The sequence below is a fragment of the Amphibalanus amphitrite genome, unplaced genomic scaffold (genome assembly GCF_019059575.1).
Source record: "Amphibalanus amphitrite isolate SeventyFive unplaced genomic scaffold, NRLGWU_Aamphi_draft 000630F_arrow, whole genome shotgun sequence".
NCBI lineage: Eukaryota > Metazoa > Arthropoda > Thecostraca > Balanomorpha > Balanidae > Amphibalanus > Amphibalanus amphitrite.
Window position 1 is genome coordinate 308132 of NW_024882124.1, and position 13308 is coordinate 321439.

A 13308-nucleotide genomic window follows, 5' to 3' on the forward strand; every position below is an offset into this window, starting at 1 on the left:
TTTATTTATACGAAAAAAACGCGACAGGGTGGTAACATATGCCCCCCCCCCCCCACTGGGGCGAAGGTTAATAGATACATATGAGGCAGGCATCCTGTCTTAGAAGAGTCTACAATCACAGCATACACCACCAAGAGAATGCCAAAACAACACATTATAATTGTAAATCCGTATGGAAAACGTGTACTCAGTGAACAATACATCTTACAAGTAGAAATAATAAACACGACATGCCGAGGCTGCACCGATCCAGGTGTGGAACTACTCGATAATGACGTTCCTGGTTATAAAAATAGATATTCGGCCTTACACGCAGTTGCACTGCAGTCCCAACCAGACATGCTGCTTACGGATTGGGACGGATCCTTGAACAATGGGAGGGCCATCTTACCGGCATCCACCAGTGCACGCTGACAGCGTATATGCAATGCTCTGCATCGCACACACCAAGCACCAATCCGTAGACGTGAGCTCGTCAACGGAAACGGTAGCGGCGGCAGCCACCAACGGCGCTAGCACCAAACGGCAATAGGCCGCAGTCCGTCCTCGAAAGAGTAGCGCAAAGGCTCCTTGATAGCCATCACGCATTCACGGATGCAACACTTCCTGCATTTGTACCGTGAAGACTTGCTAAAATAGCACTATGTAGTTGATGCCGATATGTATCTCAGCGGGCCCACACATTGGTACCAAACTCGTAAATATTACGGTATTTACACACAGCACAATTACTCCAGACATAACTAGTTCAATAACAATAAGAAGTAGGAATGTATACCGACTCAAAGATACACGTTCCCTCACGCATTCACGAGACAACCCGTGTAAAGCCTCTTATAAATTTGGTTCTTGCTCTGCGCACAAGCCTTAATTTCATTGCGCGTACCCTATGAACTGCAGCCAGCCAGTCTCCATTCATTCGACCTTAGTTCTATCGGGCCCTCAGATAGGAATGCCGCCTTTCCGTCGTATTTCTTTGGTCTGGACAGGACTATCGCTCACACATTTGCCCGATACTGAACCTACCATATCGATGTGCCTCTGTTCGAAGGTCACACGCGGATGACTTCGAGACTGATGCCCACTGCACCAACACACGAAGCGAATTTTCAATCCGGCTACCACGCTAATCACTGCGTGTCCCGACGGAGACGAACCAGGCAGCTTGGGTTCACTGGGCATCTTCGGCCAGTCCTTCCCTTGCAATCAGCACCGGTCATACAGTCTGTCATGCCGACAGCAAACGACACTCATCGGACCGACACTCGCCCGGGCGGGGGCTCAACGACAGCCGACACTCACCAACAGCCGATAGCTGGGCGGCGGCCGGGCAGACAGCTAGACGGCGGCCCGCGCCGCGGCGGCCGGACCGACAGCTAGACGGCGGCCCGGGCGGCGGCGGCCGGACCGACAGCTAGACGGCGGCCCGGGCGGCGGCGGCCGGGCCGACAGCTAGACGGCGGCCCGGGCGGCGGCGGCCGCGGAGGACGGCGGCGACAGGTCGGCCGACAGCGCCTCCTCCTCAGCCGTCATGTCCAGCACGTGCGCGTACACATGGTCCTCGAGCTCGCGGCGCGTGGCCGGCGGCCGGAACACCTGGCCACAGATGGGGCAGGTGGGCGGCTCGGCGCCGGCGGCCGGGTCCGGCCACCGCCCCGACGGCGCGCCCGTCGCCCGGTCGGCGGTGCCCGGCCGGCCCGACGGCGGGCTACCCGTCAGGGGGATCTCGTGCAGGGGAGGCAGTGAGCTGTCCGCCCGCTCTGCGCTCAGACCACCTGGAACGGGGAGCACAGCGTCAGCGAACAGAGGGAGTGGTGATAATACAGGCGAGAGTACTCGGAGGTGAGTCTGATACACGGACATCACAAATATTGTCAGAACGAGATACAAAATACGGGTTGTATAATCCGAGCTCCGACAAGTACTCTTTGCTCTGTATTGGATATCTGCCTCTGGTCACTAATGGAATGTCAGCCTTACAAATAACGCCAATACCTACTCCAGCTTCAGAATGGCATCCAGCAAAAACGAAGCATCAGATATTGATGGTCTGAATCGCTGCGTGATATGTCAACAAATGAGGCAAAACCAGATTATCGGGAGATCAATGGTATGCAAGTCACAAGGTAATGAATGTTATGAATGTTGTAATACAGGTCCTGTATGGAGTGATATATGAGGCTGGAATAGGCAAAAATCACGCGCTTTGCGCGTGATGCTGTAGCATCCACTTTCGAAAGCAAACACGCCGGGTGACACACTGGTACCGGAGACAGGATTCCACACTGGTACCGGAGACAGGATTTCACACTGGTACAGATACAGAAGGCAGAATCCTATACTGGCACAGGAGACAGGATCCTACACTGGTACCGGAGACAGGATTCCACACTGGTACCGGAGACAGGATCCCACACTGGCACAGGGAACAGGATCCCACACTGGTACCGGAAATAGGATCTTACACTGGTACAGGAGGCAGGATCCCACACTGGTACAGAAGGCAGGGCCGCAGGATCCCAGACTGGTACAGAAGGCAGGATCCCAGACTGGTACATAAGGCAGGATCCCACACTGGTACAGAATGCAGGATCCCGCACTGGTACCGGAGACAGGAAGGATTCCGCACTGGCACAGGAGGTAGGATCCCGCACTGGTAGTTAGTCGGGAGCTGGGACTGGGACCGGGCCCCGCACTAGTAGTCCGTCAGGAGCAGGGTCCAGCACATTTCAGGAGCTGCCCCACCCTGGCGCAGCGTCCGGCCGTTCGCCGCTCCCCGGAACGGGTGGCGTTCGACCGGTAGTCATGGTAACCGGTCGGCGCGGATTGCCGGAGGGTGATTGATCGGGGCTCGTCCAACTGAGCTCACTGAGTGGCGCCTCACCGCCGGCTATTGTGAAATTACTGGAGCTTCGTCTGGTTCGACGGAGCACTCTTCCTAGGGATTATTTACCGGCACAGCGCTCGTTTTTAACGCATTTTCACGAGTGTTTTGAACGAGTATAATGCTGCAACCAGAGTCTAAGCCAAGTGAGTACCGTTTAAAGGCCGCCCCACACTGGATCTCGCATGCGGGTTGCGGGTTTTTGGGTTTCCGGGTTTCTTCAAAATCAAATAATACAACCTAAGCTGAGTGACCCACACTACCATGTAGCAAGCGAGTCTGCATGTTTTTAGCTTACGAGCCACCTTATATCGCATTCCAAAAGCTTATTTTAAGTCAACTTTCGATTTTCCTCGCTGCGAGGTCTGCGAGTTCGGCGAGGTTTGCGGGTTTTTCGTTGGAGTCGAATTTTGGTTCGTTGCGCTGGTATTGCGACTTTATGTAATTTTCTGAAGGTGCACCGGCTGCACTGCATTCATGAAGTTACTATACCATAAGGGAACGGTCTAATCACTCTATGAATTAGTATTATGCCCGCAAAATTAAAACCCGCAAATTCGCAACCCGCATGCGAGTTTGCGGTTTGCTTTCGGCCGAGGTCGCCGTTTTTCGCGCACCGTGCTAAACCAATGGCGAACGTGCCTCGTGCTCGCGATCCTGCCAGAGACGCACCCGTGGTCGAATCGCACAATTTTGATACGAGCTTTCGATTTCACCGCGCTTGTCGACTGCCAAATTTCACGCCCCTGCGTGGCGCCGTTCCGGCGCAAGACACCCAGATGTCGATGACACTTTTCCGTTTGCTACACACGGACCGAGAACTTCTCTTTAATATGACCTTGGCCTCGGTCATTTCCTCGGTCAACCTCGGTCATTTCCCTCGGCCGAGTTTGCTTATCACCCGGACATATCTTACCCACATCTCAACAATCCGGCGAGTGACAGCGAGTGGCTCTGTCCGCCGATGTGTGCTACGTACCGGACTGTTGGAGGCGGCGCAGGCTCTCCACGCTGCGCCGCAGGAGGTCGTTATTGCGCCGCAGAGCCTGAGACAACTGGGCCGGCCGGGGAGCGGCGGCGACGTCCACGGCCGCCGCCCGCTGCAGGCCGCTCAGCTGCGGGAGAGAGAGCACAGGCGCCGGTCAGCAGCGGACACCGACAGAGGGGCCCGGTCAGCAGCGGTCACAGCGCGAGGTTATCACTCATGGCAGCCTGTTTTAGGTCAGGGGCGCAAGGGTAGCTTGACAGACGGAAATAAATATAACTTGATACCACAAACAATTGTGTAGTAAATACCTGATCCAGCGAAAGGGCTTAATACTTCACTGGGACATCTGCGAGGGAAATATTGCCAGACCACTGATCAGAACGCACCACACATAATGTGCGCACGGCGCAGTAGGTATCAGCTAGTAATGACCAAGCAACAACAGAATCAGCGAAAAAGGAGCAGACCGATTCGATTTGATCACACAAAGCGAAAAGCCGTTTACCCCACGGGTTGCCTAGCAACGACACCTAACACATTCGAGCTGATGTGAGCTGCTGCGGGCGAATAAAGCTGTACTGTACTGTACAAGTACATCAACATCATCAATACTTTCACAGCTGGGTTCACGTTGATTTGCCTCAAACGTTTGACGCTACCCTGTCTCATGACTTGCTCATGGCCGTTCCAACAGCTCCACTACTGCACGCCACCATCGGATCTCAAAACAGAACAAGACAGAATATCACGTCAAAGCACAACGTTTAGAGAGATCATCAGGCACGGCAGCATTTCGGTGGTCACCCGCCTGCCACACTGTCACGGCAACATACAACGACGAATGGCGCGAAATGGCGTGTCTTTCAGCGCCCTGCCGTGTCCGCCACCACCTGACCCGAGCTCAGGCCTCGGGTCCACCAGCTCCGGTCTGGCCACTGGGCCCGATCGGAGCAGTACCTCCACCGGATTGGTCGAAGACCTACACCTGAGTGCGCTCAATGCGACGACAAGGAATGCCCTGCGGGCCGCTGCCTAGTCTGCTCTGAAGCAGCGGACACCCCGGCGCACGTGTTGCTGGAGTGCCCGTGCCTGTACGGTCCCCGGCTCCGTGCGCTGGGCAACATCATCGGCGCGGCCCACGATGTCCGGCGCGACGACGTGGTGGCGGCCTTGGCCGCCGGATACATGGCCCACAAGAGCCGGTCGGCTACGCTACCGCCCCGGCGGTAGCCGGGGGGTCAAACAACAACAACAACAGCTCAGGCCTCGGAGCGTACCCCAGTCTGCCTTTCTCCGCGGCTCGCAGCAACGCGCCGATACCCCGCACAGCGGAAAACATCGCTCCATCTGCCGTATTAACATTCCCCGGTACACTGCACACTGTGATACTATAATATCAATGTTATATTACTGAGCTCAGAAGTTGATTGCAGTAATGTATTTCAGCAAAACTGAGGCACGGTTTTTCAATGTTCGTCGGAAAGCTGGATATCTCGATCAAACGAACGGTTTAATTTCGATATTGGTTGAGGATTCCGGCTAAAAAATCAAACGACAGACTTAATATTGGTTAAGGAATCCGGCTCAGAAAAGAGTTAAACGACAGACTTCCTATACGTTGGAAGTAAACACACCTATTTCATTTCCTTTTAACAATTACGAAGTTTTAGTCCATCTTTGATAATAATGTATGGATTATATAGAAGAGAGGAAACAATTTAATTATGCCTTCATGATAGTGATTGATATAGGCACGTTCCCTATGAATTTATCTCGAAGGCCTCGTATTTCTTCACTATTCGGGTAGGTATAATCGACTACAGAATGGTGTTCCACTTTTCACAGGCAATTATTTGCCTGGAGTGGTAGGCTGTGCCGCATCACACGGGCTGAGTTCACAAATTATAGCTTTGTCCCAATGCTCACAATCGACACGCTTACTTGCGTGATAAACGGCACAACTTAGCGCTCCGGTCAACTGATAGCTTCTGAGGAGTGGAACATCATTCTGTAGTCGACTATACGCAACCCAGTAGGTAATTACATCGCCTTGAACACTTTTTTCTCTGCAAATAGCGCACTGCTTCACCCCGGGGCCCGGCCCGACCTTCGTCAGTGTTCCTGACCAAAATAACCGAATGTTTTGTTTAGTAACTAAAATACCTTCCGTTCAAATTACGTTTTTCTACTGCAAAACAAACCGGAGTGTCACTTTTGCGAAAGTCAACCGATGGTAATGGTGCATTTGCTAACAATGACAGCCAGCTGGTGCTGCTCGGATCAGTAGCTATAGCTCCTGACTGCACCCACACGAGGCCACATATCACCCAGCGCGTTCAGCGTCAGGAGCTGCCGTGGCACGCCGGCGGGCCGCCGGGGACACTCACCACCTCGTCGAAGGACTGCTGGAGCGACTGGTGCCCGGCACGCTGCAGCTGCACCAGCCGCCGGGCGATCTCCTCCTCCGTCATGGAGCTGATGTCCGGTGAGTCCGACCGGTCCTCCGCGTCACACAGCTCCGGCGCCGCCGCTACAGACAGCTGGGGACGGAGGGGGGCAGCAGTCAGCAGCAGTAGTCAACCGGGAGTGGCCCGACACTAGCTCCGCCGCCGCCGCCACAGACAGCTGGGGGAGGCTGGCCGCATGGAGGGGGGGGGGGGAGCGATCAGCGGGGTTGGCGCCGCCAATACTGATAACTGGAGGACGGAGGATGACCACTCAGCAGAGAGAGGTCCAGCCTACAAATATCGAGCCAAAGACAAGCCTAAACACGTTCTACAAGAACACAAGTCTGTTCGCGAAAATTCAGATAACTTATTGCGACACAAACTGACACAGATTCAGTATGCTAAGCAAAGTTCAACCCCATCCTGATGGTCGTCCGCTCCCGGAGGCGTCTCTCCTTCGTCCCCAAACGCAGTGCCTGTTCGCCCTGTACCACACACCGTCCTCCCGCCGCCGCGTCTCAGAGTCGGCCGCCCGGCCCCGCTCACCTGTACGTCCATCTCGTCGGAGCCGCGGTTGGCCTGCTCCAGAGAGGGTGGCGCCAGGCCGGCCTCCTGCAGGCGGCGCCGGGCGGCGCTCAGCTGCCGCTGCTGCAGAGCCACCTGGTGACGCAGCGCGCTGCTCTCGCGGTGACTGGCGGCCAGCTGGCGGTGCAGCTGGCCGGCCCGCTCGCGCTGCCGGCCGGCCGACTCGCGCAGCCGGCCGATCTCGGCGTGCAGCTCGGCTCTGTCGGCCAGCTGGCGGCTCGCCTCCTCCGACAGCTGGCGCAGCTGCTCCGCCTGCTTCTGGCACTTGTCGTGCGTCGTCTTCAGCGCCACCTGGCCAGCGGCAGCCGGGACAAACCGCGGCGTCAGCAGGGAAGCAGTTGGGAGGCAACAGTAACTAAAGGAAAATATTATATAAGAGATGAAATATGCAATTCAAACTGACAAATAATAAAACCAGCTGTTTAATCAAGCACAAGTAAGCTTAATATGCAGAAATAAATAAGTAGGTACTAATATAATGACAACACAATATCAAATTGAAACATTACCTCATATGCATGTAGAGCACTCTTGTTATCACCAGTGTTATTTACTGCATGACCAGTGATCAGTCTTGAAATATCTGCATTTTCTCTAAAAAGCTGTCCTTTTTTCTCTGATGCCATCCTTGTGGGACCAGCTATAGATTTGGAGCCTATGAAATCTGTGAAAAAAAGCACAAAGTTATAACCACCACTAACTCAAAATTATTCTGACAAGTGACACATCACATGTTGGAGCTTTGACACGTCTTGGTAAGTACCTGATAGTGCAAGAATGTCAGTATTTTGTTAAAACACAGACCTTGGTATAAAATCCACATCCCCTTCCCTAACTTAACAGTGAACAGCACTGGGTGAAATTTGCAGGTACATACATGAGGCTGCAAGGAAGACTGGGATCTCTTTGCTGAACAATACTAGGGCCCTGTTTCACCGGTGATAGCAGCACGCTACTATCAAATTGCGCGAGCTGACGTAATGTGATGATGAACTAATGACGTTTTGTGTAATCCGTGAGCTGCGTTTGGAACAGAAATGCTGTCTCGTTGAATTGCGTTTGACACATTTGTTTGATCGCACGGCCGTGAAGATGTTGGCAGCAATATTTGATGACATCACACAGATTGACGGCGTCATGGCTGGTTAATGTTTCCATGGAAACCCAATTTGACGTGTGATAGCAGCGTGCTGCTATCACCAGTGAAACAGGGCCTAGGTCAGCTGCATATAGATAGCACAAGTAGGTACTTGTGCAGCTAACATTTCTGCGATTTGCGCCAAAATTAGGTGCCTATTTGTGCGAAAATTAAGCCCTTTTCATATAGCGGCCCTGGTGGCGCAGTCGGTTAAGGCGTCGACCCGCGGTGCGGGCGGCGCCGGGTTTCGGGTTCGATTCCGGGTTCCGCCCGTTCCGCGGGCGTCGTCCCCGGCTGCGTCACCAGGTGTGGGGTAGGCTCCCACTTCAGCCGTAGCCTGGGGGGTGGGGAATAGGACAGAGGGAGGAGCAGGTGCTCTCTCCTATAATTGGGACATGAGCCCGTTAGAGAGAGGTCCGACTAAATAAAGAAAGCACACGTGCACATCTACTGATCAAGACTATATCAACTTTATTTCCACGTAAACCCGATACCTCGGCGGGAGCCAGCGAGGGCCGGGCAGCGGAGCAGCACGTGCTCCGGCACATCAGCCTCTTCTCGGCTCACGGTGCAGAGCGCCGCTGGGCACCGCTTGAGCACTGCTGGCACGCGGCGGAGTGGCGACAGCCGATTCGACGCTGTACTGGAGCGAGCGGCCCCGGTGGCCCGCCCTCATCTGGTGCACCGAAAAGGCATCCTCTCGGTCCTCTCCGGGGATAGGGAGCGGCGGCGTGCTCCCGAGGAGTGTCTTGAATAGTGATTCTGATTCTGAGCTGTATTTAGGGCCTTGATTCTGAGCAGTTGTCGCGCCACTGATGCGAGGCCGCACAATGAACTGCCCTGGTCAGTGATCGGGCGTTTGAGGGCCGGGCGGCCGCCAGTTTTGCCAGGTCGTCCGCGCTCTCATTCCCCTCGATACTGCAGTGGGCAGGCCACTGCTATTGCTTAACGATGCTTGGCGACGTTCAACAAGGTTTTCCATACCAATCTCCACGCCGAGGGTTGAGGCCTCACCTGGGCGGCCTTTCCTCCGCTGAGTAGACTCAGGGCGGCTCGCCAGTTCGAGCACGCGACGACCGGGGCGGGGACATCTCGTCCCGCAACCTCTCCAGAGCCGCCCGCGGGGTGAATCTGCTGCTAGATTGACCAGCGTACCGCATAAATTCGGTGACCTTTCGCCAAAAAAATTATGCGACCACCCTGCGTCGAAAAATTTGTCTGCTGCTATGCGCTGAATTCGGCGCATGCGATGTTATGCCGGACGTGCGCTGAAAGTTTTGGCGCAATCCCATCACTACGCCGGACATATTCGGCATAACGTGGAATTTTGCCAGTCTGGGCCTCCAATACTGATACGACCAAATGACAGCAGAAATATGGCATACTGATCATGGAAACTCACACCACAGAGGAAGCAGTGCCTATATCAATATGCACAAAATCAAGCATAAAATACCAGAATTGGAATGTACCTATAAATAAAATAATACAATGGATGTAAGGCCACACCTCGATAACTAAACCATTCCCATTTATCAGCACACTTCGATTTCTTGGCTTCTCAGTTCTCATTGGAAAAACCTGAGTGAAATTTGCATGATCTGTGCTAATCACCGACTCAAACTTACCCCGCGTTCGATGTCTCACGGACGACGAAGATTCTACGCCGTCCGGCCAATCCCGTTCAAGGTCAGCGGGGGCTCGGCTGCGGTTATGGAACGTGATTGGCCGGACGGCATAGAACCTTCGTCGTCCGCGAGACATCGAACGCGGGGTTAGCAAATGTTCAACTTCTTGCGTCGTTTTCGTCAAAACGTCGCTAACTGTAACATTGATCATCGTCAGATAGATAGGATATGACGTCAAAAGTACAAATAGGTTTCTTGAAGAATATTGCAAAAGTAAAATGGCTAAGTTATGCTTCCTTGTTTGAGGGTTAGTTTAGGTAAGAAAATGGTTAATTAAATGGTTTAGGTAAGAAAATGGTAAGAAAATTTCTGTCCTCATTTCTGTTAACACAGTGACCAAGCTTTGTGAAAGCTTTGTGTGTTTTGTGACACACACGAAAACACACACACGAAAGCTTTGTGTGTTTAAATATACATTTGACGTGTTATTGTTATCATTTATCCTAACTGTCTTGGATATTCTACATTAGGTAAGAAAATAAAATGCTAGGTTGGAAATCAGAACAATTAGTTGCTTCATTTTGTCTAAGTGAGTCCTGTAACAGCTGTGATTTGTCGCACGAAAAATAACCAATGACGTCACTTTATGAAAGTTTTCGAAAAGATGACCTACATAGCATTTATATTTATGTTCACTGTTTATTTTATTGGTAGTCAGCTGATTCATAGAAATAAATAGCAATAAAGACCTATCTATAATAAAGACCTACCGGACATGCGCGTATAGTTGCATCATATTCACATTTAGATTCACATTCAGCGGACCTACCTGCCTAGAAACAACATAGAAATAGGGTGAGACTACGCTTACTTCGAAATCTATAGGGTTTGAGTTCAGTGACTGTGGATGAGGATGGGAGACTCTTTGTCTTGGTGGATGAGTCTGGATGGGAGGACGTGTTGCTTGACGTGTTGGGAGGAGGGATGGGATTATTAATTGTAAATGAATTGTGATGGTTAGTTCTCAAGGCCCTCGCTTAGTATCGCTTAGTATGAGTTACCGTTAGTTATATAATTATTGTTTTTGTGAAAGTTGATAACTAAGCTTTTATTACTACATCCAGTACCTAACTAATGATCCCGTATCCCTTTATTTCCAAGATAATCAAAGTAAGGCATTATTTTTTCAGCACTTCCAAGATAGCCTTGCTACCAAGCAACCTTTATCATTATAGTTATTTGAGAGCAAGCTAAATCATTATCATCACCATTAAAATCTGGGAGTCTGATGCTTTGCCAAATGCAAACTCTCAACTGCACTGTTGGACAGTCAAGCTGTTAGTTACTGATGGAGTAAATCAAAATGACTTGAGTAAAAGATTAACTAGCTACCTACTAAGCTAAAATGAGTGAATGATAATGAGTGTCAGCCGTCAGGTAGTGAAAACTGATGAATATCCTTGTGTTTCAGGACTTTTGATATTCCCATGAGCTGCAATTGTCAATTTATAATCAAAATGCACCCATAATGGCTGATGTTGAAGAATCGAAGGAAGTGAATCATGGAACTATTGATAAAGAGGACGAGTTGACCCAAGATGAGTATCAGCTGAAGAAAAGACTGCCAAGAAAACTTCCTAGAAGGTCTAATGATGTATATGTAAACAAAAAGTCAAATTTTAAGGTTGGTATGTTTTTAATATGTTCCTACCTATCCAACCATTTTCCATCCAATATGAGCTATTTCTATTAGACAACATATAGTATGTGGTTTACAAGATTCCAATTGTCAAACTCGGTGTCCGTGAAACGCAACACAGTGTTATGCGTCAACAAAATCAGGTATTTATTATTGCCCTCGTAACATGCACAAACAAAATAACAAAAAATGTCTGGTTCCGGATCGCGGTGAAACGGGCAGCTTATTATTCACGCGTCACTGTCTCATATTTCAGGCTCAGCTTGTGCGCTGTGAACGACTTTTTGAAAAAGGCTACACCGAAATATTTATTCATGGGATGGGTGCGGCGAGCCCGCGCGCCATCAACCTAGCGCTGCAGCTGAACATAAACCACCGAAACACGCTCTCGGTGGCGACCAACACGTCCACGCAGCGCGTGGTGGACGACCTGGTGGCGCGCGACGAGCAGCGGCCGGCGCGCACGCAGACGCGCAGTGTCAGCGCCATCCACATCCGGCTGGCCAAGACCGTGCTGGCCTGAGCGGCACGGCAGGTGGTGGTGGTGTGCCGCAGACTGCGAACCGGTGAACTGCTGACAGGGATAACGAGCACATTCGAGACGGCTCGGACGTCCGATCGCAGAGACAACACGGTTGGTGTTATTTCCGGCTGTGTGACTGTGCGTGGGAGCGCTATCGTGATTCGTAGGAAACGGGACACTGACTCGGACTCGTGCCGTCGTTGGCAATGATCCTCTCAGTGAAGGAGCTGACGCAGTGGCTGGGACTCACGCCGTTCGAGATCTGGCTGCAGCTGGCGGCCGCGCTCGTCTTCACCATCCTGATGATGCTGCGTGACCTGTTCCCGGGAGCAATCACCTGCTGGCACGCCATGACGCCCTTCTTTGTCAGCGACGCACTCTCGGCCTACGTGTGCGTCATCATGCTGATACGCACCTACATCGACGGCTGGCACAAGCCCGCCGCCATGCGCGCCCTCTGGAGCTTTTTCGTCCTATCGCTGGTGAGACGGGTCGCCACATGCCTGCGGTTGAGGCTTTCGTTATGGGGGGCTTTGTCGTTAAACGAACCGTCTGTGATGTGCATTGCGGTCTCCATGGCTAAATTACATTTAAATTACTAATCCTTAATCACTTCAATTATACACTTACTTGTATACATTAACAGTTGTCACGCGTGAATTAGGTGACAACTGTTAACCCATCAACACCCCCGTGCCATGTAGCAAAATGCCTCCAATTATCTTGGTGTGAAAATAAGGTGTGCTTTTTGTTTGCTTCACAGATGTTCACCTTCAAGTACCTGCTGGTGCGCAAGCTGACCGACAACATCGGCTTCGAGTACTCTGAGGTGATGGCTCCGCTGTTTGTCATCCTGAACATGGTGATGGTGCGCGCCTGCCAGCTCTGACGTCAGCGGGGGCCGCCGGGACTGCTGGCGTCTACGGTGTCTGTGAGAGCGCCGGCGAGCGCGACTCCTACAGGTGCAGGGCGCGATTGGACGCATTGGATTCGCGAGGGGCGAGCGTCAGCCGTGACCGTTCGTCGATGTGCGGCGTCTGGTCTGCTGGGCGATAGTGCTGTCTCCTGGTGGCGCACACAGCGATATATGCAGGCTAATATATCTGCAGAACATGTGTATGTGGACCTCCTTTAAAGCCTTTAAAGACATGAACCCAGAAGTCACTGGTTTACCTGAAGCAAAGCAGGTACTTGTCGCTGCACCTCGGAACCGCACGCACGCCTTTTTTTTCTCTCGCGGAGCTCAAGCTCCATTAGCTGTCGAAACGGTGGTAGTGGTGGTGGTGGTGGTGGGGGAGGGGGGGGGATGCATTGAGCTATACCCGCCCCATCCTCCTTCAGAAAACCGGTAGGTTCTGTGATTGACTGGTCTATTATCCTGCTAGGAATCTGTTGGTAGTTGCGACTTGCGGTCGA

At 52.1% G+C, this 13308-nt stretch overlaps 2 protein-coding genes across 10 annotated transcripts; one reads left to right on the forward strand and one right to left on the reverse strand.

Moving 5' to 3' along the window:
* LOC122363609 lies at positions 1 to 9660 on the reverse strand. Of its 4 annotated transcripts, none has more exons than XM_043333085.1 (6): positions 9624 to 9660; positions 7414 to 7568; positions 6866 to 7195; positions 6260 to 6412; positions 3864 to 3999; positions 1 to 1775 (listed from the first exon to the last, which is right to left on the reverse strand). In XM_043333085.1, exons 2-6 carry the CDS (start codon positions 7528 to 7530, stop codon positions 1453 to 1455), a joined length of 1059 nt encoding a protein of 352 aa, XP_043189020.1. In that variant the 5' UTR covers positions 7531 to 7568; positions 9624 to 9660; the 3' UTR covers positions 1 to 1452. The 4 variants fall into 4 exon arrangements, with proteins under 4 accessions (XP_043189020.1, XP_043189016.1, XP_043189018.1 ...); XM_043333081.1 differs by lacking the exon at positions 9624 to 9660 and adding an exon at positions 9585 to 9620; XM_043333083.1 differs by lacking the exon at positions 9624 to 9660 and adding an exon at positions 9566 to 9607.
* Positions 9661 to 10173: 513 nt separating this feature from the next.
* LOC122363610 (ribonuclease P protein subunit p20-like) lies at positions 10174 to 13007 on the forward strand. 6 transcript variants are annotated; one of them, XM_043333090.1, is made up of 4 exons: positions 10174 to 10200; positions 11142 to 11354; positions 11626 to 12374; positions 12656 to 13007. In XM_043333090.1, exons 3-4 carry the CDS (start codon positions 12099 to 12101, stop codon positions 12779 to 12781), a joined length of 402 nt encoding a protein of 133 aa, XP_043189025.1. In that variant the 5' UTR covers positions 10174 to 10200; positions 11142 to 11354; positions 11626 to 12098; the 3' UTR covers positions 12782 to 13007. The 6 variants fall into 6 exon arrangements, with proteins under 6 accessions (XP_043189025.1, XP_043189021.1, XP_043189022.1 ...); XM_043333086.1 differs by lacking the exon at positions 10174 to 10200 and adding an exon at positions 10359 to 10525; XM_043333087.1 differs by lacking the exon at positions 10174 to 10200 and adding an exon at positions 10591 to 10611.
* The last annotated feature ends 301 nt before the right edge of the window (positions 13008 to 13308 follow it).